This window comes from Equus caballus, chromosome X (assembly GCF_041296265.1).
Source record: "Equus caballus isolate H_3958 breed thoroughbred chromosome X, TB-T2T, whole genome shotgun sequence".
Classification (NCBI taxonomy): Eukaryota; Metazoa; Chordata; class Mammalia; order Perissodactyla; family Equidae; genus Equus; species Equus caballus.
In genome coordinates, this window is record NC_091715.1 from 9,154,792 (window position 1) to 9,180,126 (window position 25,335).

The 25,335-nt window shown below is 42.9% G+C and overlaps 1 protein-coding gene across 10 annotated transcripts in view; it reads left to right on the top strand.

The window, feature by feature from the left end:
* The window catches only part of FRMPD4 (FERM and PDZ domain containing 4), a 798,322-nt gene that overhangs the window by 749,643 nt on the left and 23,344 nt on the right, over window positions 1–25,335 (top strand). For 8 of the 10 annotated variants that reach the window (XM_070257124.1, XM_070257121.1, XM_070257123.1 and 5 more), the window contains 5 exons: window positions 5,027–5,072; window positions 12,457–12,561; window positions 15,183–15,290; window positions 19,285–19,416; window positions 23,341–23,460. In XM_070257124.1, coding sequence (XP_070113225.1) covers window positions 5,027–5,072; window positions 12,457–12,561; window positions 15,183–15,290; window positions 19,285–19,416; window positions 23,341–23,460 — 511 coding nt within the window. Of the gene's footprint in view, window positions 1–5,026; window positions 5,073–12,456; window positions 12,562–14,207; window positions 14,403–15,182; window positions 15,291–18,906; window positions 19,014–19,284; window positions 19,417–23,340; window positions 23,461–25,335 lie in introns of those variants that run through there. The other 2 variants (XM_023633848.2, XM_023633850.2) reach the window with 2 other exon arrangements.

Below are 25,335 nucleotides of genomic sequence, written 5' to 3' on the forward strand. Positions count from 1 at the left end.
GGGACCTATGACTTTCCTCTAACCAATGGAATATGCCAAAGGTAATTGGATGTCACTTCCATGATTGTGTTACATACGATTGTAATATCCATCTTGCCAGCAGATTCGCTCCTTTGCTGGTTTTGGTGAAGCAAGTTGCCATGTTGGGGAGGCCCATGTGGCAAGGAACTAAGGGTGACCTCTAGCCAACTTCCAGCAAGGAACTGAGGCCCTTGGTCCAACAGCCTAAAAAGGAATTTAATGCTGCCAAAAACCATGAAAGTGTGCTTGGAAGTGGATCCTTCCCAATCGAGCTTTTAGATGAGACCTCAGCCCTAGGCAACACTTTGCAGTCTCATGAGAGAACTCGAAAAAGATAACCAAGTTAAGCCATACTTATATTTCTGACTTGTAGAAACTATGAGATAACAAATGTATGTTGTTTTAAGCCACTAAGTTTGTGGTAATTTTTTATGCAACACCAGATAACTAATAAAGCTAGCATCTGTGGTAGGGCAGAATAATGATCCCCCAAAGATGTCCACATCCTAATCCCCGGAGCTTATGACTTTGCAGATGTGATTCAGTTAAGGATGGGGCAATTATCCTGGATTATCCAAGCGGACCCAGTGTAGTCACAAGGGTCCTTATAAGTGAAAGAGGAAGGCTGGAGAGCCAGGGAGAGATTTGAAGATGCTACATTGCTGGTCTTGAAGATGGAGGAAGGGGCCATGAACAGGAAGCCTCTAGAAGCTGGAACAGGTTCCAGAATGAACATAGCCCTGATGACACCTTGATTTTAGCCTAGTGAGGCCAATTGCAGACTTTTGACCTCCAGACTTGTAGGATAATAAGTATGTGTTGTTTTAAGCCGCTCAGTTTGCGGTAATTCATTACAGCAGCAACAGGAAGCCAATACAGTGTCTGTGTTTATTTCCTTAGCATCTAAGATGAATAGCAAGAGTCCTTCTCCAGGGGCTAGTCTGCTTCTAACAGACTGCACTGGAGCTGTGAATATCTGCTTCCCTTTCCAGAAATGAACAAATAAATATGGTGCTGTTGAGCATTGCTCAAGAGAAAATTAGCATTTTTCCCACAGTCTTGTGTGCCTATCCATTCTCCTGTCCACCCCACCCCGCACCTCATATCCTTCATTCTTGTGTTTACCTTTTTATTGTTTCTTCTTAGTGTCCTTTTTAAGCACTCACTGTCTTAGTCTAGGATTGTCTGGACACAAAGAATATGATTTATTCAAGTCAGTTTAAGTAAAGAGAAATTGGGGATAAGTGCAGCAAGTCACAGAGGGTAGACTCATAAAGCAACGGTGTTCTTCTCCCCCATTGCCCATTCATAACAGCCTTCCAAGGCCGGTTCTTCCTTAGCCCTCAGCAAAATCTCAGGCAGCCCCATAAATGTATTGAGCAGGTTCAGAAAAATTCTCTAGTCACTTGTATGCTTGTAAGTAGACAATTTGTAATCTGTGATTAAAACGTTCAATTGTCATGTAATAGTCAAAACTCCCAACTCCACAAAACTTCTCCCTTGCCCCATTGCTGGCCTGAGAAGCCTGCAGTGGGTTAAGGGGCATTCCCTGACATTCTTCTCTAGCTTTGGCTCCTTCCACATTGAAATGGGACCAGGACAGTGAGGTAAAAGGCAGGAAAGTTCTCACTTGATTGGCACCAATGTAAATCCGGCGTGGAAGATATGAAGGTTGACTCTTTCCCTTGTGGGCACCTTTGTGGATTCCTGGAAGATTTCTCTGTTGGGTTGCTCCAACTGCAGCTCCCTTGAGTCAGACAGAACCCCATGGCTGGCTGTGTCCAACGCTTCTGAGCTTCTACATCTTTCTACTAAGGCCCTCTCGCCCCGGGAAGAAGCTCAGTTGAGCAAGATGCCTGCATTAAATGACCCCAGGCCACCATTTGTATTGCATCTTCTATATATCGTCCGCGGGAATTGCACGCTGTGAGCCTGTGTCAGTGGAAGGACAGTCACTTTGTAAATATAGCCTCTGCTCTTTGGGCATGTGCCACTCCACCAGCCTCTCCCTGTTGCCTTTGTTTTTTTTTTTAAATTAAGTCATGAGTCAGGCCCTGAGTTGAATGAGGGGTTTTCAGCACCTCCTTTGAAAGTCCCGCAGCACCCTGCTTTGGCATGTAAGGGTGATTGGCAGCTGTTGGCATGAGGCCTCAGCTGAATCTGCCTCAATCGTCTAGCATCCTTTAACAGATGAACACGTATGCCTCCGATCTTTTTTTCCTCCTAGGAGTGAGTTAGGAATCCTAAGGGACTCAAAGCACTATGGTGTTAATTCTTCTTGTCTGGCAGGTGATAATTAAGTACTTACAGATGAAAGAAAACAGAAATAAAAGCCCATTCCCAGAACTGATGACAGATATCATGAGATTTTTTTGCATAAATTATTTTATTTCTAACAGAATGGTGAACAACTAGCCCTCAAGAATGGTGGGAACCAGGACTACTCAGGGGGCCTCTGGCATCTGTAACTTTTACTCTTAGCCGTGAATGTGATTCGGCTTCCAACTCTCACCATCTGTGTCTTTTAGTTCTGATTCTGGAGAGAGGAAATCTGATTGGTTCACTCCAACATTCAGGTCCTATCAGCTGTGCCCAGACGATGAGGTCCGGGGTGCACTGCCTACAAAGGAGGGCTCTGGGAGCACATTTGGGCAGAACAGGCCAGGCAGGACAAACAGGCTCACTCCCAGGGCTGCCACACTCACAAATTCTTCAGTCAACGGGGCCATATCCCGTTTCTCATCTGCTGAATGTTTCTTGTTTCCTATAAACTAGGGGCACTTGAGTGCGAGCTAAGAAGCAGCCCTTTCCTTCTGTTTGTGTTGCTTTCTTTGTATTTGTTCCTCTTATGAAGAGACCTGCATGGGAAACAGTGGGAGCCTAGGGGTTACGTTAAATCCACCAGGAGAGGGGTGGTTTGGTGCAGAGGGACGGGCCCCCAGAGATGGGAGGCTGGTTCTCCATTGTGTTGGTGAGCAAATTAGGGATTACTTTAGAAGTCTCCAAGAGCCATCTCCCCTTACATAGTTTATGAGTTTGCTGACATATGACTACCCCAAATTTCTTCATCCTCCTTCAAATTGTTTTTATATCACAGGTGCAGTGAGTTGAATTAATCAAATTCATAAATTTATGGTATAAATGATAATCATCAGAGACTCATGCAAGGCTCCTCTCTGACTTTATTTATTTATCCTCACACTCCCATCTCCTCCAAGAGAAACCCCTTCTAATATGTTTAGTGTGTATCCTGTCATGCATTCTTCCAAATGTGTGTTGCGGTTTTGTGCACATGTATTTTGAGCTTTTGTAAATGGTATCATGTTATATATCTCATCCTGTTTCTTACACTATGTTTTTAAGGTTCATCCAAGTAGTTAGTATGCACATCTAAACCTCTGCTTCTTCCTGCTGCATCATTCCATGATGCGTGTCCACACATTCACTTATCTACTCTCCTAGAGATGGACGCCCAACTTGCCTCCAATGCTTCACCTCCACACATTCCACTGTAGGGAACATCCTCATCCACGTTCCCTTAAAGGCTAGTGGCAGAATTTCTTTGTGATATAAACCACAATGGCTGGGTCATAGTGCTTGTGACACTGAAGTTTGTCTAGTGATACCAGAACTGCTCCACGTGTCTACACGCCCACCAGCAATGCACGATCCTTCATCTTACCCACTGAATTCTCGTTAGATTACACTGTTTCTCTGTGACTCCATCTAATGAGAATATTGGCTGTCTACTCCCGTTATTGGGGCCCTCTGCCAACCCTTGGCAACTGGGAACTTGTGGCAGCAGACAGGCCACTGTCAACAGTGTGCTGCCCTCCCCACCACCACCATCATTCTAAATGTTCTGATTCTTCCTTAAGTTCCTTGAGTTCTGGTCCTCCCTTCCCTCCTCCCTAGATTTCTCTCCTCCGCCTCCCCACTCCCTCCCTCAGGGCCCACACCCACCACTTGCTGTAGCAAGTCCGTAGAACATGGTCCAGCCCAGCCAGACATGAGTGATCCAAGCCACAGAGCAGCTAGTGCTAGAAATGCGATTTGCAGTGGCTTCTCCAAAGGAACAGCCCTGCAACAGATCCCCTTTGCTTTATTCATTCGGACAATAAATCACAAAAACAGGTAACTAGTTACCACCTAAAGTAGAAAAGGTCAGTTCCTCCTCCACAAAGTGGCAACTGACCTTTCTCCTAGTCATGATGAAAAAGGAACAAAGGAAGGAAGGAAGAAAAACTATTACAACCCATAATATGATTTTTCCCCCAGGGGTGGAGTTATTTGAAAGGTTTGGGTTACGTGGAGGAAATTAAATAAACTGTTCTATCACATTTTTCCGCTTTTAGTTACAAAGTGTTCCCTATTGTGAACAATATTACAATGAGTGCCTGTCTGAAATATTTATTGGCCCAAGGTCCTAGGCATTGTTACTACAGACTTAGTAAGCCACACAGTATGGGAAATGATGTCTGCTGGGATGCTGTTTTTACATAAGAAACCTACAGTGACATTTTTCTTTCATGAGGCTGACCCTGGGAAGATAATGGTGTCCAATGAATTGATAGAATTTTTTCAAATGTATTGCCCTTACAGAAAATCACACAGAAATTTTTAAGCCGCTGAAGGAAAATCATAAGGGGAGAATGAATTTTGAGAGCAGCAAAAAAGTGTAAAGAGAGTGAGTTGATGCTTCTAAAACCAATCTTCCGTCGACAGGTTTTATTGTAGGGCCCCGCTGTTCGGCATCGCAGATAATATCGCCCGGCATAAACCGCATAGGAAGCTTTCCATCAGGCTTTGTTACGCTGGGCAAACACTTGATTCTATTTTTCTCTGTGGTCTGAAAGCCCACGTCTGAGCTTTTTTGATTCTCTGCCCTGGAAGCCCAGGCAACATCCGCCAATGCATCACACATTTCGTTTCAAAAGAACACTGTCACTGTTAAGAGTCCGGGCTCTGTGCATTTCATAAATGTGTTTGTTTTTCTCTCTTACAGAAGCTGCAAAGAATCGATACTCCTCACTGTCATCCAGCCTTACCCTGTAAGTGTCCTGCGAGGAAACATGCCACTGTATGACCTCAGGTTTCTAGTCTCCTCCCACTGCAGTAAAACCGGGATGATGAATACAGCAGAGAAAAAATAGCATGCATTCACAATACAAGTTCAAAAATCTTGATTATTTGTATTTTGTTCTCCATGATAGCAAACCCGTTCATTGGAGAGAAAAGAAAGTTAACTATCTTGAAAATCACCTATTCAGTCCTATGTGACTCTCACATCTGGAAATGACGCAAAACTCAAGACTTTCTTGTAGTTTCCAGTTTAAGAATCACAAGTGTAATGAGAGTATTTAGTTGTAGGAGGTTGAAGCATGATTGTTTTTCTTATCCCCATCTAAACAGTTTGGTAGACAACTGGATATTTCAGCGAGACCTGCTTTAAAGGCGGGTATTAGAGGAAATACGGTTGTCAAAATTTGATTCCACAGCCTTGGTCAGAAGGGTGGAGAGTGATTAAAATTGTACTGCCTTCAGTTTCTATGCTTTTTACAAATTATTATTATTATTTTTTTTCTTTTTCTCCCCAAAGTCCCCTGGTACATAGTTGTATATTTTTAGTTGTGGGTCCTTCTAGTTGTGGCATGTGGGATGCCGCCTCAGCATGGCTTGATGAGCAGTGCCATGTCCGTACCCAGGAAACCCTGGGCCACTGAAGTGGAGTGTGCGAACTTAACCACTCGGCCACAGGGCTGGCCCCTCTACGCTTTTTTTTTAAACAACTTTATCATGGTGTAATTTGCATATTATAAAATTCACCCTTTTGTGTGTGTGTGTGAGGAAGATTGGCCCTGAGCTAACATCTATTGCCAATCCTCCTCTTTTTGCTTGAGGAAGATTGTCCCTGAGCTAACATCTGTGCCAATCTTCCTCTATTTTATGTGGGATGCCGCCACAGTGTGGCTTGACTAGAGGTGCTAGGTCTGCGCCTGGGATCCGACCCTGCGAACCTGAGGCTGCTGAAGTGGAGCACACGAACTTAACCACTATGCCACTGGGCCAGCCCCATTTTAAAATTCACCCATTTTAAGTGTACAATTCAATGATCTTTATAAAATTTACTGAGATACGCAGCCATCACCGCAGTCCAGTTCGACAACACTTCCATCACCCCAATCAGATCCCTTGTTCCTATTTCCGATGAATCCTCCCTTGCCACCTCAATCCTGGGCAACCACTAATTTACTTTCTATTTCTGCAGATTTGCCGTTCCTTGTGAATTTCATACATTGTCAGTTGACCTAAAAATTACCAAGGCAAATCCCTTCAGATCTTTCCCAAAATGTTTACTGTCAGTATCCTGTGTGGCTTTTGTATGGAGTGGCAGGGATTCCAACCTGCTTACACTTCTGTTTTCTTCCCCATAGCGTTGGAGTGTTTCTGTATCAGTTAAAAGGCTCTGGTATCGGCCAATCTGCATCTTCTGACCAAACTCTTCATCTGCCCCATCCCAGAATTTTCCTCCTAAGCGCTATGGGGTAGGCATTCACTAGGCAGGAAAAAAAATACGTATTCAAGATCCTGATAAGATCACAAATGGAATTATTCAAGACAACAAATTATGCCATGCAGGACATAGCTATGTATATTAGAAGCTCAATTTAATATTGACTGTTACTTTTAGTCCCACCTCTTTGACACAAATACACACACACACGTTTGGATTTGAAAACTAAGGAGACAGCAGGATGTAAGAGAACCAAGATCTGAGACCTAGTTCCCAACAGAATAATGGGTGACTCCCACACCTGCTCAGAACCCTGGTTTCCTCATCTGTATGAGTAGAAGATCAGATCACATGCCATCCAAGGGCCTCCCTGCCCCACCATCTCCTGATTCCATGATTCCTTCCATATAAAGTACAACTGGTCTGTTTTTAGATTGTTTCAGTTAAGCAAATTGTCACTCACACTTACTTCAAATCTATCTACACTTCTTCATTTCTTTGCAGTGGACAAATACATTTTGGTAAAGCCAGTATAAATGTCTATAATAAGCAAGTGATTGACTTACTATAAATTCCTGGTGGAACTTCAAGTTTACATTGCCTTCCTGAATTCTTTCTCCCCACTTTATAACCTATTAGCAATGCGAGATCAGAACCATTTTACTCCAAACCAGGTTTTCTTGCAATGTGCAGTAGTGTTTTACCCGATGCAGTAAACAGAGAAAGAGAGAGGAGTTTTACATTTAAGTTAAGGATTGTATGTTGTGGCTTTGCTTGCTGTTTTTGCCGTTTGAATCTGTGTGACTTGTTATTCATATGAATACTCGTTATTATTGGTGAATCATGGAACTTCCTTTTAATAGGTAATCTGGAATTTTCTAGGAATTCACGTGGCTCTTGCTGTTGTGCTATATTGAAGGTTAACATTTAGCCACAACATTTAGGAGCAATGTTGCATGTTCTTATGGCCAACAGCTGCACCTCTGCTCCTCAGACTTACTCTCCCCCGGCCAGTCATTGTAGATGAATTCTCATCTTTGACTTGCCTTTGACCAGCCCTCCTTCCTCAAATGCCCACCACATACTCCACTACCACCTTCTCGGCCCAGCCAAATCCTTCTCATCTTTCAAGTCTCAGCGCAAAGTCTCAATGCTACCTCAGAGTTTCTCAACAGTGGCACTCTTGACATTTGGGCTGGACAATTCTCTGTGTGTGGTGCCATCCTGTGCACTGTAGGATGTTGAACAGCATCCCTGGCCTCTACCCACTAGATGCCAGGAGCATCTCCCCAAGTGGTGACAATGAAAAATGTCTCCAGACACTGCCAGTTGTTCCCTGGGGAGAAAAATCATCCCTACTTGGGAACCACTGTCCCACCTAGGGTCTTCCCTTACTGATCTAACTCAAAGTGGCTTTTTCCTCCTCTGAATTGTAGGAGTTGAAATAAAGGAGTTGAAACCCCAAAGTTACTTGAATAGATACATTAACTGTAGAGAGGAGAGCAGATGGGAGAAGAGACTGCAAAGTTTTACTTATATTTTTGTTTGGATGTTCCTACAAGCAAATTGCTTTAAAAAAATTATTGGGCTTCATTTATTTGCTAGACATTCTCTTGGCTACCAGGATTGACATATAGAAAAAGATGACCCACCAGACCAAAAGAAAGTCCCTAAATTCTACTTTATTACAGACAATAAAAATTAGCATTTTAATTTCTTAGCAACTTACTGGCCAGCATTTTTTATGTTGCAGTTCTCCTGGATAATAAGATCCAGTCGAGACAAAGAGCCAGTGCGTACCCCTTGCCACACTCCACATGTGCCCAGGACACCCCAACATGACCCAGCCACAGAAATCAACCTCCAGTGAGGCCCAGGGCAAGGGGGCCTGGGAGAAGAGTCTTAGGTCAGGATCCCTGAAATGCTTTGATAAGAAGTGATTCATGGGACCCACCCGGTGGCGCAGCGGTTAAGTGCGCACATTGTGCTTCGGCGGCCCGGGGTTCGCAGATTCAGATCCCGGGTGCGGACATGGCACCACTTGGCAAGCCATGCTGTGGCAGGTGTGCCACAGACAAAGTAGAGGAAGATGGGCACAGATGTTAGCTCAGGGCTAATCTTCCTCAAAAAAAGTGATTCTTAACAGGTTCTTGCCTTATTTTGTAAATATTATGCAGGGCTCTCTCTCCACCATTTTTACTGCATTTCTCAGAGAAAAGTTGTGGAAATACAGAAGTAGAAAAATGTGTGTCGGCAAACCTTTTCCTCAGAGACAACCAGTTTAAACATTTTGGCCCATTTCCTTCCAGTCTTCTGTTCCATGCCTCATCAGTAGTTGAGATCATATTGTATGTACAATTTTATTCTGCTTTTTTCACTTAGTATATCAAGCATTTTTCCATGTCATCAAGAATTCTGTATAAGCATCATATACATGGCTGTAAAACGTTGCATTGAACCAAGATGTACTTAACCAACCCCCTGTTGCATTTAGATTCTCTTAGAATCTTCATACTATCTTTAATGTTTTTCTATTATAAATAATTCTGCAAGGAACATCTTTGTGTATAAATCTTTATCCATATTTAGTAGTATCTCCTCAGGATGGAATTTGAGAAGAGAAATTTCAGGGTCACCTGTGGATTTTATTTGTTTTGTTCTGACATACCATTTTCTTTCCTTGTACTGTTACCATTTTTTATTACATATCTTTCTTGGCCAGCTCCTTCCTTCTTTCCTTTGACTCTGCCTTCTACAGTTCCCAAGTCTAGAACTTCCAGAACTTTCCCAGTTCACTCTTTCCTGAGACAGAGAGTATTTAGAGAGTCTCTATAACCTCCCCTCACACAACGCCAGCTCACTGAGACTTGGGCTGAGTCAGTCTCAGTTCTGGTGCCCCTGAAATACCCTTACTCATGTTCCCTCAGGTTTCTTCTAGACCGAAGGGCAAAGGGACCTGCTGGCCTGCCTCTCACGTGCTGCCTGCCTTCCACTGTGTTCCGCACACCTGAGGGAGGCTACACACCTCCTCTTGGAAGCCCCAGTGTAGCAGATGCTATCAGCACCTGGACCGTATCCCCTTGGCATGTGTCGTGCGGAGCATGCCAGCCCAATTTCCAACTGACAGCACCAGTGATTCTTTGCTTGTGGGCTTTTTATGGCCACAAGAGCAGGCCAGAAGTGCTGAGGAACTATCACTCCTGGAAGAACAGCCCCTCCATCACTGACTGATGGGAGCTGGTGGATAAATACCCCAGCTCTTCCTCTCCTCAGACAGTGTAACTCTGAGGCGTGTGGTCTGCCTTGTTTCTCAGATGTTCCTAGCAGAGTTAAGTTCCAGTTGCTTACAGTAGTGCCTGACTTAACAAGGAACGTTTCATCGGCTTACTCCCTCTCCCTCCTTCCGTTCCCCTGCTCACCTATCCGTGCTTCCTGGGAGCCCCTCCCAAATCAGCTACTTGCTTGTGAATCCTTGTCTTCGGGTCTGCTTTGGGGGGACTCCAAGCTAAGTCACCCAGTGATAGCTGTGGGCTAGTTCGTCCTCACCAAGTGTTTACTCGCTGCCTACTCTCTAAGTAGTCCTCTGGAGCTACAGGGATTGTAAGTTCAAGACTTTTCTCTTCTGTTTCAGAAATTAATCTAATTATGTAACTGTTTTCAAACTATGTTCTAGTGACTTCTAAGAGAATCTAAAAGCATCAGGAGCATGCCATATGTCTATCGTGGCCACCTTACCAACAGTAAATTTGAAAAGAGGTGCAAGGGTTGATTGGAGGCCTTCTAATCTTAAAATTAATCCACAGCAGGAGAATCTGATTATTCTAAATGGTAATTACTTCTCATTTCCACCACAGGATATGGAGTGCTTGTGATCAGCACCTGCAGGTCTGCAGGTTGCTAAGAATTAATTCATCACGTTTTTGAGTTGTATATTTGTTGAGCCACAAAGAAAGATCTAAGTTAAAACTGCAGTCCTGGCTCGTTGACCTACTCCATGTACCACAAGTAATTCCGGCCAGTGGAAGAAACCATTCCTTTGTTGATTCTAATTCAGTAACCTTCAGACTTGAAGAGCTTATGTTTTTATTAACAAAACATTATTTTTAAAATGCATGTTGATTATATGAAATATCCACAAATCCAGAACAAGAAAAATGCACTTGTATGGAGTCTTAGTTAGACTTTTATCCCCAGTCTGTTGACTTCAAAATATGTATAAAATAATATTTACTTAACTATCTTGGCTATCTGGTTTTCTTCCGGGTTTTCCTGGATTAGCAGGTTTGTCATTAGGACGTAGTAAATAAATATGGGAATGAGGCTGTAAGAGGCGGGCATGCCGTAGCTACAGAGAGAAGAGAGAAGCATCCTCAGCTTGACGAGTTCTGCTCTATGGGGCCACTGACTTTAGGGGCAAATAACCCTATATGCTTCATGGGAACATCACTGCGTTCTAAGATTATGCATCAAATGATAAGCATAAAAGACTAAGGTCTGTTAAATAGACTTTTTTATTGAGGCAAGGGATTATGTAGAACATTTTAGAAAAATATGGTAAAATATTACATTGAAAAATTCAGATGCATAGAGGCATCAACCTCAGTATCTGGTAATTGAACACGTGTGAAATACTTCATTCGCAAACAATGCTGGAGAAGTGGGGTGTTGCTGCATTCAAACATCTCGTCTAATTAGCAGTGTCTGTTCTGGGGAGCTTTATTACAGCCACTTCACTTGTGCTAAACTCATTGTGCCCATGTAAATATCACCTGCTTAAAATCATTAAAGGAGAATAATGTTTTCCTTTCAGCTAAAAAATGACATATCAAAAGCAAATGAACTCTACTGGATGATTTGTTCGTTAATTATTACTAGACTTGGCCTATAATTACCAAGATGCCAATGAGAACACTGCTGTCACACCACTTCAGCTCTGCAGTAGGACTTTTAAAAGTCATGTTGAGCGTGTTCAAAGCTGTTCTTTTTTGAGGAGCAGCCATTCAGAGTTTTTTTGGTGTTTGTGTTTTTTTAAGAGGACAGTCATTCTCCTAAAACATCTTGCATAAATGGAGGAATTGAAGCTCTAGAGGTCAAATCATCCATCTGTCCAGTCCTCTAAGACACTGCTTAGAGCAAAGGGTAGGATGGGTGTGGAGAGGAACTTTAGAAATAACAGGAGAGGGCTGGCCCAGTGACGTGGTGGTGAAGTTTGCACGCTCTGCTTTGGCAGCCCAGGGTTCACCAATTCAGGTCCTGGGCATGGACCTACACACTGCTCATCAAGCCATGCTGTGGTGGAACCCCCCGTACATAGTTGTAGATTCTAGTTGTGAGTGCTCTGGTTGTGGCATGTGGGACGCCACCTCAGCGTGGCCTGATGAGCAGTGCCATGTCGGTTCCCAGGATCCGAACCGGTGAAACCTCGGGTCACTGAAGCAGAGTGTGCAAACTTAACCACTCGGCTATGGGGCCGGCCCCTCGCGGTCATTTTAGATCTATCAGTGGCTCTCCTCTACCTCATTAAAAATAGATCACTAATGGTCCACTTGTCATAAACCCAACATTACATCTGGCCACCACCTTGCCTTCCACATTATTCTCAAAGTTCTATATTAAAAGCAGGGTTTGTGTACTTTCGCAGCCATCTTTTAAAAAGATCCTTGGAAATGTGCTCAATAAGAACATGGAACATGCTGTTTGCAGTTCTTTTCTGGTGACTAAATCAAACTTATTACTTTATGAGCATGACAGGGTTTCCAGTGCATCCATAATTTGTATTTCATCCTTGGATTGGGCATGCACTGAACAGTTGACTTTTTAGCAAAAATATTGTATATCTGGGAGGATAAAGATAGAAAACAACTGTTATAAGGTTTGTATAATGTCACCAATAATCAGATAAAATGTTTTCTTTTTTTTAGTCTCCCAAATCAGCATTTATTAGTGCTGCAAAAAAGGCCAGATTAAAGTCCAATCCAGTCAAAGTGCGATTCTCCGAGGAGGTCATCATCAATGGCCAAGTGTCGGTGAGTTGCCAGTCACCTGCTTGTGATTCAGAGATAGTCATTGAGGTAGGGGCTTTGCATTAAGCGAAGCCAGTAGTTCCACTGGAATGAGCAATTTAGAACTGGTTGTTGGATTTCACAACAGTGTCAAGTCTCAGGATTGTAACGTCTTTGAGAGATCACCAGGCTGTGCCTGATGTGTTCCCTCTAACATGGCCAGAATATGTAGGAGTCTAGTATTTCGTTGAACGCTTCCAGTGTTGGGAGACCTCACTACCTTTGCAAAGGAGTTCGTTTGATTTGAACTCACTGACATTGCCTCGTATTGAGTAATATAGGCCTCTTTGAAACGTCCACCTATTTCTTCCCATTCTGCCCACTAAGCATTCTTCCATGTGATAGCCCTGTATATATTTTGAGAAAAGTTTCCCTTAGTTTTTCCTTATCCAAAATGAAACATCTCTATTCTTTCAACTAATCAAAATGGAAAGAAGTTAAAATACTGGAAAAGTTTTAATATGCAACCAGAGTGAAGAAATGCTGCCCAGCTCTCCATCACTAGGTCTTGGTGGAATTCATGATTGCTCAGGCACGTGGTTGATCTTCACAACGAATAATGCACACATCAATAGGATGCTTTATTTTCACTTTTTCCTTAAAAAAAAATATACAGCACAGTGTTTTTGGTGTTTAGATTGCTGTCATCTAGAGCACTCGTATTTTTTGGACCTTTGAAATGCCAGCTTTTGTTGTTGAGGTTTTGTTGTTGCTGTTGGTGTTGTTTAAATAAACTCAAAGGATAAAATCTCCTTCATGACAAGCTCGTTATGGGTGACAAACTCCTCCCTGAGGGTGGTCCTGGATCAGATTTGAAGATGTAGGCCTGCATATCCTGGGCGAAGAACTCACGGTCTCAGCGTCTTGTAGCCCAAACTTGCTGATCTGTGTTTGCCCCACTTGGAGTCCAGGGGGTTAGCTGGCCAATCTGCCTAACAATTGTGATGCTTGTGGGAGGGGACCTAATGCTGTCACTGTGCTGCCCTGTGAGCATTTTAGCTGTGGCCTTATCCTCCCACTTACCATCTTCCACCGCATCCCCTCTGCCCGTTTCACACCACAGTCTGTTCTGCTCACCTCAATGGATCCCCCACCACTCTGGATGCAGAGTTACCGTACATCACCATTTCACAAGACTGTCCCTGTTTAAGGCTGGAAGGTTCCAGTCACAGAGGAATCACTGTATCACAGACGGTCATCTGAAACTTACCTCATCTTTTCTCAAGCTCTGAGCATGAGATTGGGCAATCAGGCAGTTTATGCATCTTTAGAGGGGCTATGATTCTAGAAGCTGCTGTGGCAGTTTCACTTTGTCCCTGGCTATAACAGGGCTCGGTTGAGGCAGCTGGTGTGTGAGAGCAGCCCTAGGGGTCGATCATCTCCTGCAGCCTCCTCCGCCTCACCACAGGCCTGGGAATGGCAGGGACATTCAGTCACGTGTCTGCTCCTCAGCCTGTGTGACCATCTTCATTTCCAGTCTACTCTTGCTCTTCTGAGTCATTGTGTGTCATTTCCTCTAGACTTGGAGCCAAACTTACTCAGTGAATTGGGTAGCAGGAAAGTCACATGTGAGGTCCACAGAAATAGAAAGGAGGGGGAGGCAATTCAGAGAAAGAAATAGGAAGTGAAAGGCATGGAGCCTGTTGTGGAAATCCTTAGGGATTGAATTCTCATGGACTAACTGTAGGACATCAGCAAATCTCTGGACAGCTCGTCTTCAGTTTCCTCATCTGTAAAACAAGGAACATATGCTTTCATGATTGCTGAGTTCCCCCCAACTCCGGTGACTTCATGACCAACTACATGTGAGTAACGCAGTTCACTCCAAGAATTCACGGGACTCATCCAACATGCCTTCTTTCTCCCCATTCCATCTCTCCCTACTTCCAGTTAAAGAGAAAATTCAAAGGAAAACGTTTCTATTGTTTACTTTTGGTTGTGTTTCAAGCATCTCTTTTTGAGTTATTGCTAGATTATGATCTGTTTGTTATAGACATAGTGTTTTACTCTTTTAACACACTAACCCATTCCTTGTATGTCCCCTTTGAGTTTGAGGAACATTCCTAAATGGGTTAAAAATCATTTCACAAAATAACTTTACACTTGAAGCTTGTTAATGCTTGTGACTCACTGCCATGACCTCTGCCAGGGGCCAACAGGCATCACATCAAACATCATCATTGCTGGTCCTCGTTCTGCTCAAGACATGCTGTTCTGCTAAAGTCTGGGCTTGCAGTCCCCAACATTGTAGCTTAATTACAAAGGAATTATTTCTGTAATTGTGTTTTCCAATGGGAAACCTTGATTTAAAAAAAAAAAAAAAAAAACCTCATCTGATTGATTTTCTGATGGGAAAAGATCTTTTATTTGAATCAACCGAGTTTTTTGTAGCTAGAAAAGAATTTTGCTCTGAACAACTGAACTCAGGTATCACCAAAGGGACACCTTGGTTGACCTTATAGAGTTCGATTGTTTTTTACATTGTGATCAGAATAAATTGTACATGTGCCGCTGCTGTTGCTGCGAAAAGCAGAATTGTAATTCGACTGACTTACACCCCCCCTTCTTTTTTTTTTGCTAAACAGGAAACTGTTAAGGATAATTCACTTCTTTTTATGCCAAATGTTTTGAAAGTCTATCTGGAAAATGGGCAGACCAAATCATTTCGCTTTGACTGCAGCACCTCCATAAAGGTAAGAGGACCCACCTAAGCCCTGTAGCTGGACACGGCAGGTTTGGCGTGAAAGTCGCACTGCGAGTCTTGTGTGGCAGCGCCTTCTGTCAGAACTATCCGTTTATTTCTAAGACTTTGCTGGTTGCGTCAAAAGGTATTGTGTGAATACTTAAAAACAAGCCAAAACACAAAGCTTAGACTAAGAAGGTTCTGCTCTGTGTATGTGTGTGTGTGTTGCAAAACAGTGTAATATGCTCTCCACGCAGAACCACTAGGGCTAGTCATTTCAATGCAACCGCAGATTAATTAAAATAGCGTGACTGTCACCAAGAAGGCCTGGCGCCCTGCCCAAAGCCAGCATGATTCCTCAGCAATGTCAGCCGCCAAGAAGATTAAGATGTTAACTGTTAATTGAACACTGCTACTTTGGTGTCCAGCAGAAACAAGGGGTAGAATAATGTAAAGCTAACATTTACTTTTAATTGCTCTAACCAATTTCATGGAAATGCTGCATGAAAAGGCAGAAACGAGGCCGACTTCTTAGGAGAAGGGGTGGAAGGGAAGAGTCATAGAGCAGTCCTGTGATTTCAGAGGCACACGTGAGTTCTACACAATGGGTATTATAACAAAGCATATGGGCTCTTTCCCCCATGCTTCCTTCCTGGGGGAAAAAAGGGCATATTCTCTTTTTTATTGGACAAAAATGTGCTCAGAAATTGATTGCTCCCTAATGTTCCATCAGCCTAAAATAGGCTTTCTTCAAATGGCACAGTAAAAAAGACTTTATTGAGGTAAAAAAAAAGGTACCTAGTGATGATCTGTACAATAGCGTATCAAGAGACTATCAACTCGGTGTTAAAAATGTCCATCAATAGTCAACCCCTAATTCTTGGTTTTTAAAAATTAATCAGCACAGACCTTATGAGTGGAAGTATTTCTGCAAAGGCCCACTCACTGTGCATTCTTATTGCCATGATACCAGCAAGCAGCTTGTTTTGAATTGCCTTAAATAGGTAATAATTTAGCAGGTAATAGAGCAGACAATATTAGTAGATTGATGATGGAGCATTTAAATCATTCTTAAATCATTCCAGATGAGATATTAACTTCCTTCATACAAGACTGCTAATTCTAAATGGTGGTGACTGAAAAAGTCCTTTTCCTTTTTTCCTACTCAAAACCAATTTATGGTGAGATATTACTCTAATTATTGATCAGCTAACCTAGGGGTCAGCAAACTTTTTCTGGAAAGGGCTTGAGAGTAACTATTTTAGGCTTTGTAGGCCATTTGAGCGCTGTGGCAACTACTCAACTCTGTTGTTGTATCATGAAAGCAGCCATACAGGTGGGCTCGGGAGGTCCTTAAGACCACCCGCAGGGTCAGTAATTCACCTGAAGGACTCACAGAACTCAGCAAGTTGTTACACTCACAGTCACGGTTTATTACAGCGAAAGGATACAAATTAAAATCAACAACAGGAAAAGGCGCATAGGGCAGCAGAGACCAGGCATGGAGCTTCCCCTTGGCCTCTCCCAGTGGAGCCGTGCAGACAGGGCTTATTTCTCCCAGCAATGATGTGTGACAATGTGCATGGAGTATTGCCAACCAGGGAAGCTCCCCCAAGCCTTGGTATTCAGAGCTGTTACTGGAGGTTGGCCACATAGACGCAGCTGACCACCTGCATGGCTGCCCTTAGTATCCTGCCCCTCCAGAAGCCAAGCTGATACCACATAGCCTAACAGCCCACCACAAACAGCATTGTTAGCATAGACGATGAGGTGTGGCCCAAGGCCCCCAGGTAAACAAAGACACTCCTCCTCTCAGGCAGGACATCCCAAGGGCCTAGCAGTGACCTCCCAGGAGCCGGGAGCAAAGAGGCAAACCTTTCTGTAGGCGAGACTAATCTGTTACTACACAGACAATCTGTCAATGAATGGGCGTGGCCGGATTTGACCCCTGGGCCAGGCAGCAGTTTGAAGACCCCTGACCTAACCCAGAGGGCTACATTATTCCAACTCCGTCTGATACGGGGGCTTGTTCTGTGATACCAGCTGGCCAGAAAAACTCCTTGTTATCGGACTCCCTACCTCACCTGAAGATATAGGTAAAGACTTAAATGCATTTCTTAACAGAAATAAATCTAAATTTAAGAGAGCCCTGTAGTTAACTCTCTCTGGCCTCCTGATTCTAGGAACCCACCGTAGACTGTTTGATCTCCCTGAAGATGGCAGGTGGCAATGGGAAAACAGGGAGCAATGCAGAGTTCATATCCAATTTCAATCATCTTACCTCTTACCTAAGAGCCTTATTATCACAACAGACCCAGGCTGCTAGGCAGACAATAGAAATAGTATAGTTATGAAAGAGATATGACACTGTTTAATAAAAATCGCCCAAATTCTCGCTACAGGGTCGCAGTAGGGAAAAACTATTGTTATCGATTTTCTAGTGTCCTCCCGGGTGAATCAGGAGAATGTTTTATAAAGTACGTGTTGCCACACAAGGGCTGGTTTTGTTTTCCCTTTTCTGGGCCTTGAGCAAATATTATGAAACAGAGAATCTTTTTATGAAATTCAACGTAGTCGAGGCATTTCTGTTGAATGAGTTTTTTGGTAGTGGGTGGGTGTGCAGATCTTTGTTTTGAAGGGGCCTGAAGAAATTGAAAAAGGTCCACAGAGAAGAATCAAAATCTCAGAAAGAGCAGTAAAAAAAATTGTCTGGCAGGCTTTCGTATCTTGGCATTGTTGATACGTTGGACTAGATCATTCTTTGCTGTGGGGGCAGTCCTGTGCATCGGAAGATGCTTAGCAGCTCCCCTCCATGCCAATAGCATCCCCAACCCCATTGTGACAACCAAAAATATCTCCAGTAATTGCCAAATGTCGCTGTGGGGCGAAATTGCCCCAGGTTGAAAACCATTGCTCTGTGGGATTTTCAGCATCTGAGTATAAATTAACTTGAAGAGAGATCATTGACGAGTTTTCAAATACATGAAAAAAGTGGTTAAAGACATTAGTTTGGCGTTGCAACAAACGTGTGCTTGGGTATGGAACACCTTTCCGATCATAAATGTTTAATCCTGTAAAGGATTGCTGACTCACTCTACCTTCCCCAGAGATTTCAAATAAAAGCTCCTCTCTGTACATTGTTAGAGCGCCCTATCTCGGTGCCTGGCAGTGCTGTCATAAGTGCTTTCTCTCTGTGAGCTCGTTTAGTCCTTATATCTGTTCTGAGGCAGGGATTGCATCCGCAGTTTACAGATAAGGACGCTAAGATACTTAGAGGCTGAATAACTTGCCCTAAGGTGCACAGCTAATATGAAGTAGAGACGGGAGTACAAACCAGACTGTTTCTAGAGCCCACATTCCTTTCCACTACCACATGCTCTTACAGAAAGGTAGGCGAGGGGTCGGCAACCTTTTTTCTGTCAAGAGCCGGAGAGCAAAGACTTTAGGTTTCACAGGCCCCGCAGTCTCTGTTGCAACTGCTCAAGTCGGCCAATGCAGAGCGTGAGAGCAGCCACAGACAATACCTAAAGAGATGAGCGTGACTGTGTCCCAATAAAACTTTAGTTCCCAAAACAGGCGGTGGCTGGGTTTGGCATGCAGGCGGTACTTTGCTAATCCCTGGGGGAGAGCACTTTCAGAGGCTGTTTAAGTCCCACCCATTTAGAAGAAAGGGGAACTGAACTGATTACACCGCACAATCTATCAAAAAGCTTTCTAAGACCCTCCGGGATAGGTAAGCGCCTCCTCCAGCTGTTCACCTTGTTGCCTGTCTGTTTCTGAACGCCATAAAGATTTGGGTGGTGGGGAGGCCAGGAAAAGGCTAAGAGAAGGAAGGCCTCATTTCTGTATCTTTTAGGATCTTCGAGCATCAAGCTTCAGAATCAACCAAGATATAAAATTTAAAGATCTGAAGCCTATGTGTGCAATATTTTGTGGTCACGGTAAACTCCATGAGGAGGGCTACCTCAATTTTGATTGCATCTTGTCCGTATTTCCTCTCTCAGGATGTCATCTTAACTCTTCAAGAGAAGCTCTCCATCAAAGGCATCGAACACTTCTCCCTCATGCTGGAGCAGAGGACGGAAGGGGCGGGAACCAAGCTGCTCTTGCTTCATGAACAGGAGACTCTAACTCAGGTGTGTGAAATTACCCCTCAGGTATGCTGCTCTGGGAGCAGAGGCTGCCCAGCCCCAGAATTCCCCCGTCTTCGAATTCTTTAAATGTATTAACTGCAGCCCTGGGTATCCCCACTAGAGGAAACGCTGGCATTCATAATGGATTTTACACCTCAAGGTGATGCTTCCCTTTTGTCAATTTTTCATAGACTGCCAGTTGGTCCCCCAAACAGATTTGTCATCCAAAGACTCGGCAGCTACTCCCTGGGAATATGGCTCTGTAGAATTATACTTTATGTTATAGGAATGACTTGTGCACCTGTTTTAGTCATTGATCTCTGGAAACTATGAAAAAGAAGTGGTTTCTGAGATTATATAAATTAAGCTGAAACCATAGTTAGTGGTTTTAAGTTCCGGGTGCACGCTTGAATCTATTTTTGGAAACCTGAAATCCCTGCCCCAGTGCTGCCCACTGTAAGTCTGTGATCCAGCACTGTGTCCCAGTTCCTGCTTACCAAGATGCCACCCCCATCTGTTCTCTGGGGAGACGGGCAGGCTGCTTGGCTGCTGAATTCAATGAGGCTCCCTGACTTTTCCCGTGATTCCGCACAAGCAGAGTCTTTGTTGGATGTATAAGAGATTTCAACAAATTCCTCTTATTTAGGAGAGTTCGATGATGAGGGAACTTGAGGGAGGGTGGCATGAGGGGAGACTAGGTGGAGAAGCAGGGAGTCGAAACATCCCCAGAATGATGAAGTAGCAGAAAGTGATGTCACGCTAATGTGCTTCTTGGTTGTTGCATAATTAAAAGCTGGTGTCCCACCGTCTCTGTCCCACAGAGAGCCCTGATTCTCTAGATTCAGTAAAACTCGATGAATGAATTAGTTACAAAGTTATCATTTGTGTTCATTTATATTCCTCTATCTAAACTTGACCTATTATTTTTATCAGGTTTAAAGCTACCTATAGATATTTTAAATCACTTCTAATGTTTGTTATTTTAACCTGTGCCAAAACACTCTTGGAAACAGATGACTTTATTTCATGCTTCGTTATAGGGGAACAACCTGTGATATACAGAATCCCACATGTGAAAAGTTAGTGTTTGGCTCTGAGTTCCTCCAGAAGCTGAACTTAAGACAACGATTTGGATGCAAGTGGTTTATTTTGGAGAAGGTATCAGGAAATACTGGGAGAGGAATGGGAGGAAGATGGGAAAAATTGGAATGCTGGTAAAGAGTGTGTTAGCAAAGCCAGTTTCCACTGTGGGCAGGTAGAGCTCAATCATACTGGGGAACACTGGGAGCCAGTGAAGGACACACCTCAGAACTCTCCCACCCGAAGGGGGAGGGGGCTCTGGCATTTGTCCGCTAACATGCTGCCCGTTATTGGTGACGGGCTACTCCCAAGAACAGTTGCTCCCTGGCTATGCAGGTCCGCCTTGTGCTGGTGATGGTCACGGGTGTTTGCAGTAAATAGCCTTCAGCTTTATCAGTAAATGCCAAGGGGATATGGCGCACAGCCAATTACTGTGAGTCTAAGGAAACCTCCCACAATTTATTGAGATTTCTAGTTACACTTCCCCTCTGAACTTCTCTCTACCGCAGAGCCTTTCTGGGAAAGCTTCATGCTGATTTCGCTGGACAAAGATTCTTGCAAAGTCTCTTCTGGTGCCGGCTAACCATAACTTCCCATTCCAGATTGATTTCCAATTTTTAAATTCCTTTTAAAATGTTGCAAGGAAACAAAAAGGCTCTAAAAATGATTCTACCCTTATCTTTCTAGAAGAGGCTTTGTTTTGTTTTTAATCAGAATGAAAAGCAAAGTGCTAAAACTCAAGTATTATCTCTAGAAAAGAAAATTGATTGATTGAAGTATCTTGAAACAAACCAGCTATATGCCTTTGAAATCAATGCATATGAAAAACTCTTTTTTTTTCCTTCTCCCCAAAGCCCCCCAGTACATAGTTATATCTTCTAGTTGTTGGTTCTTCTGGCTCTGCTGTGTCGGACGCTGCCTCAGTATGGCCTGATGAAAGGCCTATGTCCACGCCCAGGATACGAACCAGCGAAACCCTGTGCAGCTGAAGCAGAGCGCGTGAACCTAACCACTCGGCCACGGAGCCAGCCCCTTCTTGTTTGTTTTAGAGACTGTTATTTTTATAGACTGTCATTTATAATGAGTCTAAAGCACTGTTTTGCATTTCATTAATTTATTTCCCAAAACTAGTGTAAACTACTGATGATAAAAATAGACCCAAGGTCGCTTATAGGAAATTCAGGGAAGATAGATTCCAAACCAGTAATTAAAGGAGCTGGAGATATGATGATACCTGACTTTCTAACATCAGCACAGATCTTCCAACAAAATCCTCTGTGATGTCACGGTGAGACATGGCAGCCCTGACCAGCACCACAGGTCTCCTAGGTTCCCGTGTTTCCTTCTTCCTGGTTCACTTTACCATCAGCCAGTGATTGGCAGCCCATAGCCCATGGCCTCATGAGTCCACTCAGGTTTGCCATCCTGCCCACAGCCAGAAAGCTGGTTCAGCGTTCCTACTTGGGCATTCCAGGATGTCCAGTATACCTTTAAAAGTCGGCTGTGTTTTCCCATTGAAATTCTTCTGCTCAAGAAAGTTAGCAATGTAAACTGTAAGAATACGTATATAAATACATACACATACATGCCATAGGACTCAAAAAGCTATTGCTATTTTTATTTTGAATTTGTAAATCGTAGTTCATGAACCTTTTTATTTTTCCAGGTTTGTCCCCTGCGTAAAAGTAGTTACAGGTACATGAAACTACATACAAGTGCATAAAAAAATACATCCAAGTGCACAAAACTACAAGTAGAACAGCTGTGTTGGCTCAGGCTGTGTGGTTTTCATTTCCTCTTTAAGGGAAATTGTGCTGACCTCTTTAAGGGAAATTGAAGAGCTTTTACCTTCTTTCTTGGAGTCCAGTGTCTTCCCATGCATTCAGCTGTGTATTAAGCGCCTACTATTCATTGATTGATTCCCTTTGGTTGCCAAAGGAATTAAAAAATTAACACCTAGTAGTTGGCACATACTTTGCTGGAAGAGGGGAAAACAAGTCAAAATGATCCATGGTCCTTGACTCTAAAGAACCTGTGGTATATTCTAAGCTCCTTTGAACAATTTCAACAATATCATGATATCATAAGTTTGGGGTAGTTTGGAAACTTGTGGACTCCAGATTTAGTGCATGGGCCAAAACATCTGCCTTCCCACTTTCCAATGCGATGTCATCCTAGGTTGACCCAGTTATGCTTTCACTGTTACAGTCAGTCTGGAGTCTAGTTTAGAAAGAACCCACAGCAGTATTATGCAGTAATAAACTGTAGTGAACAATCTCTGTGCTCTCCCTCTGGATCCCCTTCTGTACCCTCCCACCCTTGCACCCCCGCCCTAGATTTGGAGTGCTATCACTTACAACAGCCAGCACCTGCAGGTCTTCAGAGACCTGCCCTCAGACTACTGGCGCCCATTCCACACCTGGAAATTCACATCCCCCTGGGACAGCCCGGAATCAATGAGTTCTCAGTGCTCTTTGGCCCAGGTCCCAGCGGCTCTGTGGTGTAAGTTACCCTACAGAGTCCCCCACAGGTCAGGCAGAAGCTATGCCCTGCTGGATACTGGGCCCTCCTAGGCTTCCTCTCCTGCCTGACCTGCTTTCCTCACTCCCTTACTGGCCTCTCCCGGGAGCACTAACTTGGTAAGTCCCTCATCATAGGGTCTGCTTCTGGGGAACCCGACCTAAGTCACAGGTATGTACAGTTTTCAGGGAATGAGTATCTATGACAAATACTAAAAGAATTTCAGCCATTTCCTTCCTCGGTGTCCAAACTTGCCTGTGCTTCTGTGTCCCTCAGCCATTCCTCAGTCAGCACTGAAGGATTCTTGTGATTGGTCTGCTCTTCTAGGTGACACAGCGGCCCAGCTCCCATAAGATGAGGTGTCTTTTCCGAATTAGCTTTGTCCCAAAGGATCCAATTGACCTTTTAAGGAGAGATCCAGTTGCTTTCGAGTATCTCTATGTTCAGGTATGTGAGAATTTGGGCATGTTTTATATTAACATTGGGGGGTAAATTAACTGTGGGGTTTTTCCCTAACTTCTGAAAGAAGTTTGGGATTTTATTTCTTTTTGTCCCCCACCCCAAGCTCAATGCATTATAAAATGATTCCATGGTGCTTTCTTAATTTTTACTTTTGATTTTGAAATAATTTCATACTTAGGAAAAAGTTTTGAGTAGTAAAAGAACTCTTTGGTATCCTTCATCGAGATTCACCAATTGTTAACATTTTACCACATTTACTTTATCTTTGGCGTGCACATGATCCCCCGTTCCCCGCCACACACAATTTTTTTTCTAACTTTATGATTATCAGTTACCAAAATCACGCTCATTTACTACTAAGTACTTCGGTGTGTATTTTCTAGTACCAAAGACATTTTCTTATATAATCACTGTGTAGTTAACAAAATCAAGAAATTTAACAGTGATACATTTCTATTATCTGATCTACAGTACATATCCAGATTTTGCCTATTGTCACAAATATGTCCTTTATATCATTTTTTTCCCCTAGAAAACAAGATCCACTCCAGGATCCCATTTTGCAAGTAGTTGTCATGTCACTTTAGTTTCCTTAAAACTGGAACATTCTTCAGACTTTCTTTGACTTTCAAGGACTTGACAAGTTTGAGGAGTACTGATCAGTTATCTTGTAAAATTCTCTCAAATTGGGTTTCTCTGATGTTTTCTCATGATTACATTGAAGGTGTGCATTTTGGGCAGAACACCAACATGAGTGATTTTGTGTCCTCCTTAGTGCGTCACATCAGGAGGCCCATGATGTCAGTTTGTCCGCTCAATGGCAAGTTTGACTTTGACTCTTGCTTAAGGCAATATTCTCCAAATGTATCCATCCAGAAGTTATCACTTTTCCTTTTGTAATTAAGAAGTAATTTGTGGAGAGTCATTTTGCAACTCTCTTATTATCCTTCTACCCACTAGTTTTAGTATTTATTGATGATTCTTGCCTGAATCTATTATTGCACTGGTTAAAAATGGTGATTTTTCTAATGCCATTATTTCTTCTTCATTTATTGGCATTCTACTGTAAGATAGAGTTTCCCTTCTCCTTTATTCACTTATTAACTCATTCATTTATTTGGTGCTTAGATTGTTCTGAAATATCATGATATACTTTATACTGGAATTATTGATTTTAAGGCAATAAAACTTTAAGAAGGTAGTATTCTTTGCAGTATCCTTTGATTCTGGGATACAATTGTCAGAAAAAAAAAAAAAAGGCTTCAAGAAATGAGAATCTTTGCTAGTTTGTCCCAAAGGGAATTTCCCCATTTGATATTTAGGAGATGTTCCTATATTTCTCTATCACTGCTTCCTATTCTTCTCACTTAAATGCCTAATATAATCACATTAAACAGTAAGAAGCCACTTACCTCATGCTTAAGCATCCAGCATTAAGCTACTCGAAGAGGTTGTAAACCTAATGTAACCTTCCTCCACAAAAAAGGAAGAAAAGACGAGAAAAACAACCGACATGCTCTCTTTGGCTGGGGATACCTGTATAGGGCAAAGATTGCTGGAGCCCTACATAAGAAATAAAAAGCAACGAAGCTGCAAAAAGAAAATAAAAGAAATATTTGTTAACTATGGGTAGTTGGTACACTGGTATTTGTTTTACTATTCTCAGTATTTTCTTGTATATTTAAAGCTTTTGTAATCTTTAAAAAGTTGATTGGGAAAAGAAAGTAAGTAGAAGATGGCAGAGAGACATAGACAAGATAAATGGCAGAGGTTAGGAATAGTGACATAAATTAAAATGGTAATAAGCCCTGGAGAACAGAAATGAAGTCAGGGGCCAGCCCTGTGGCAGAGTAGTTAAGT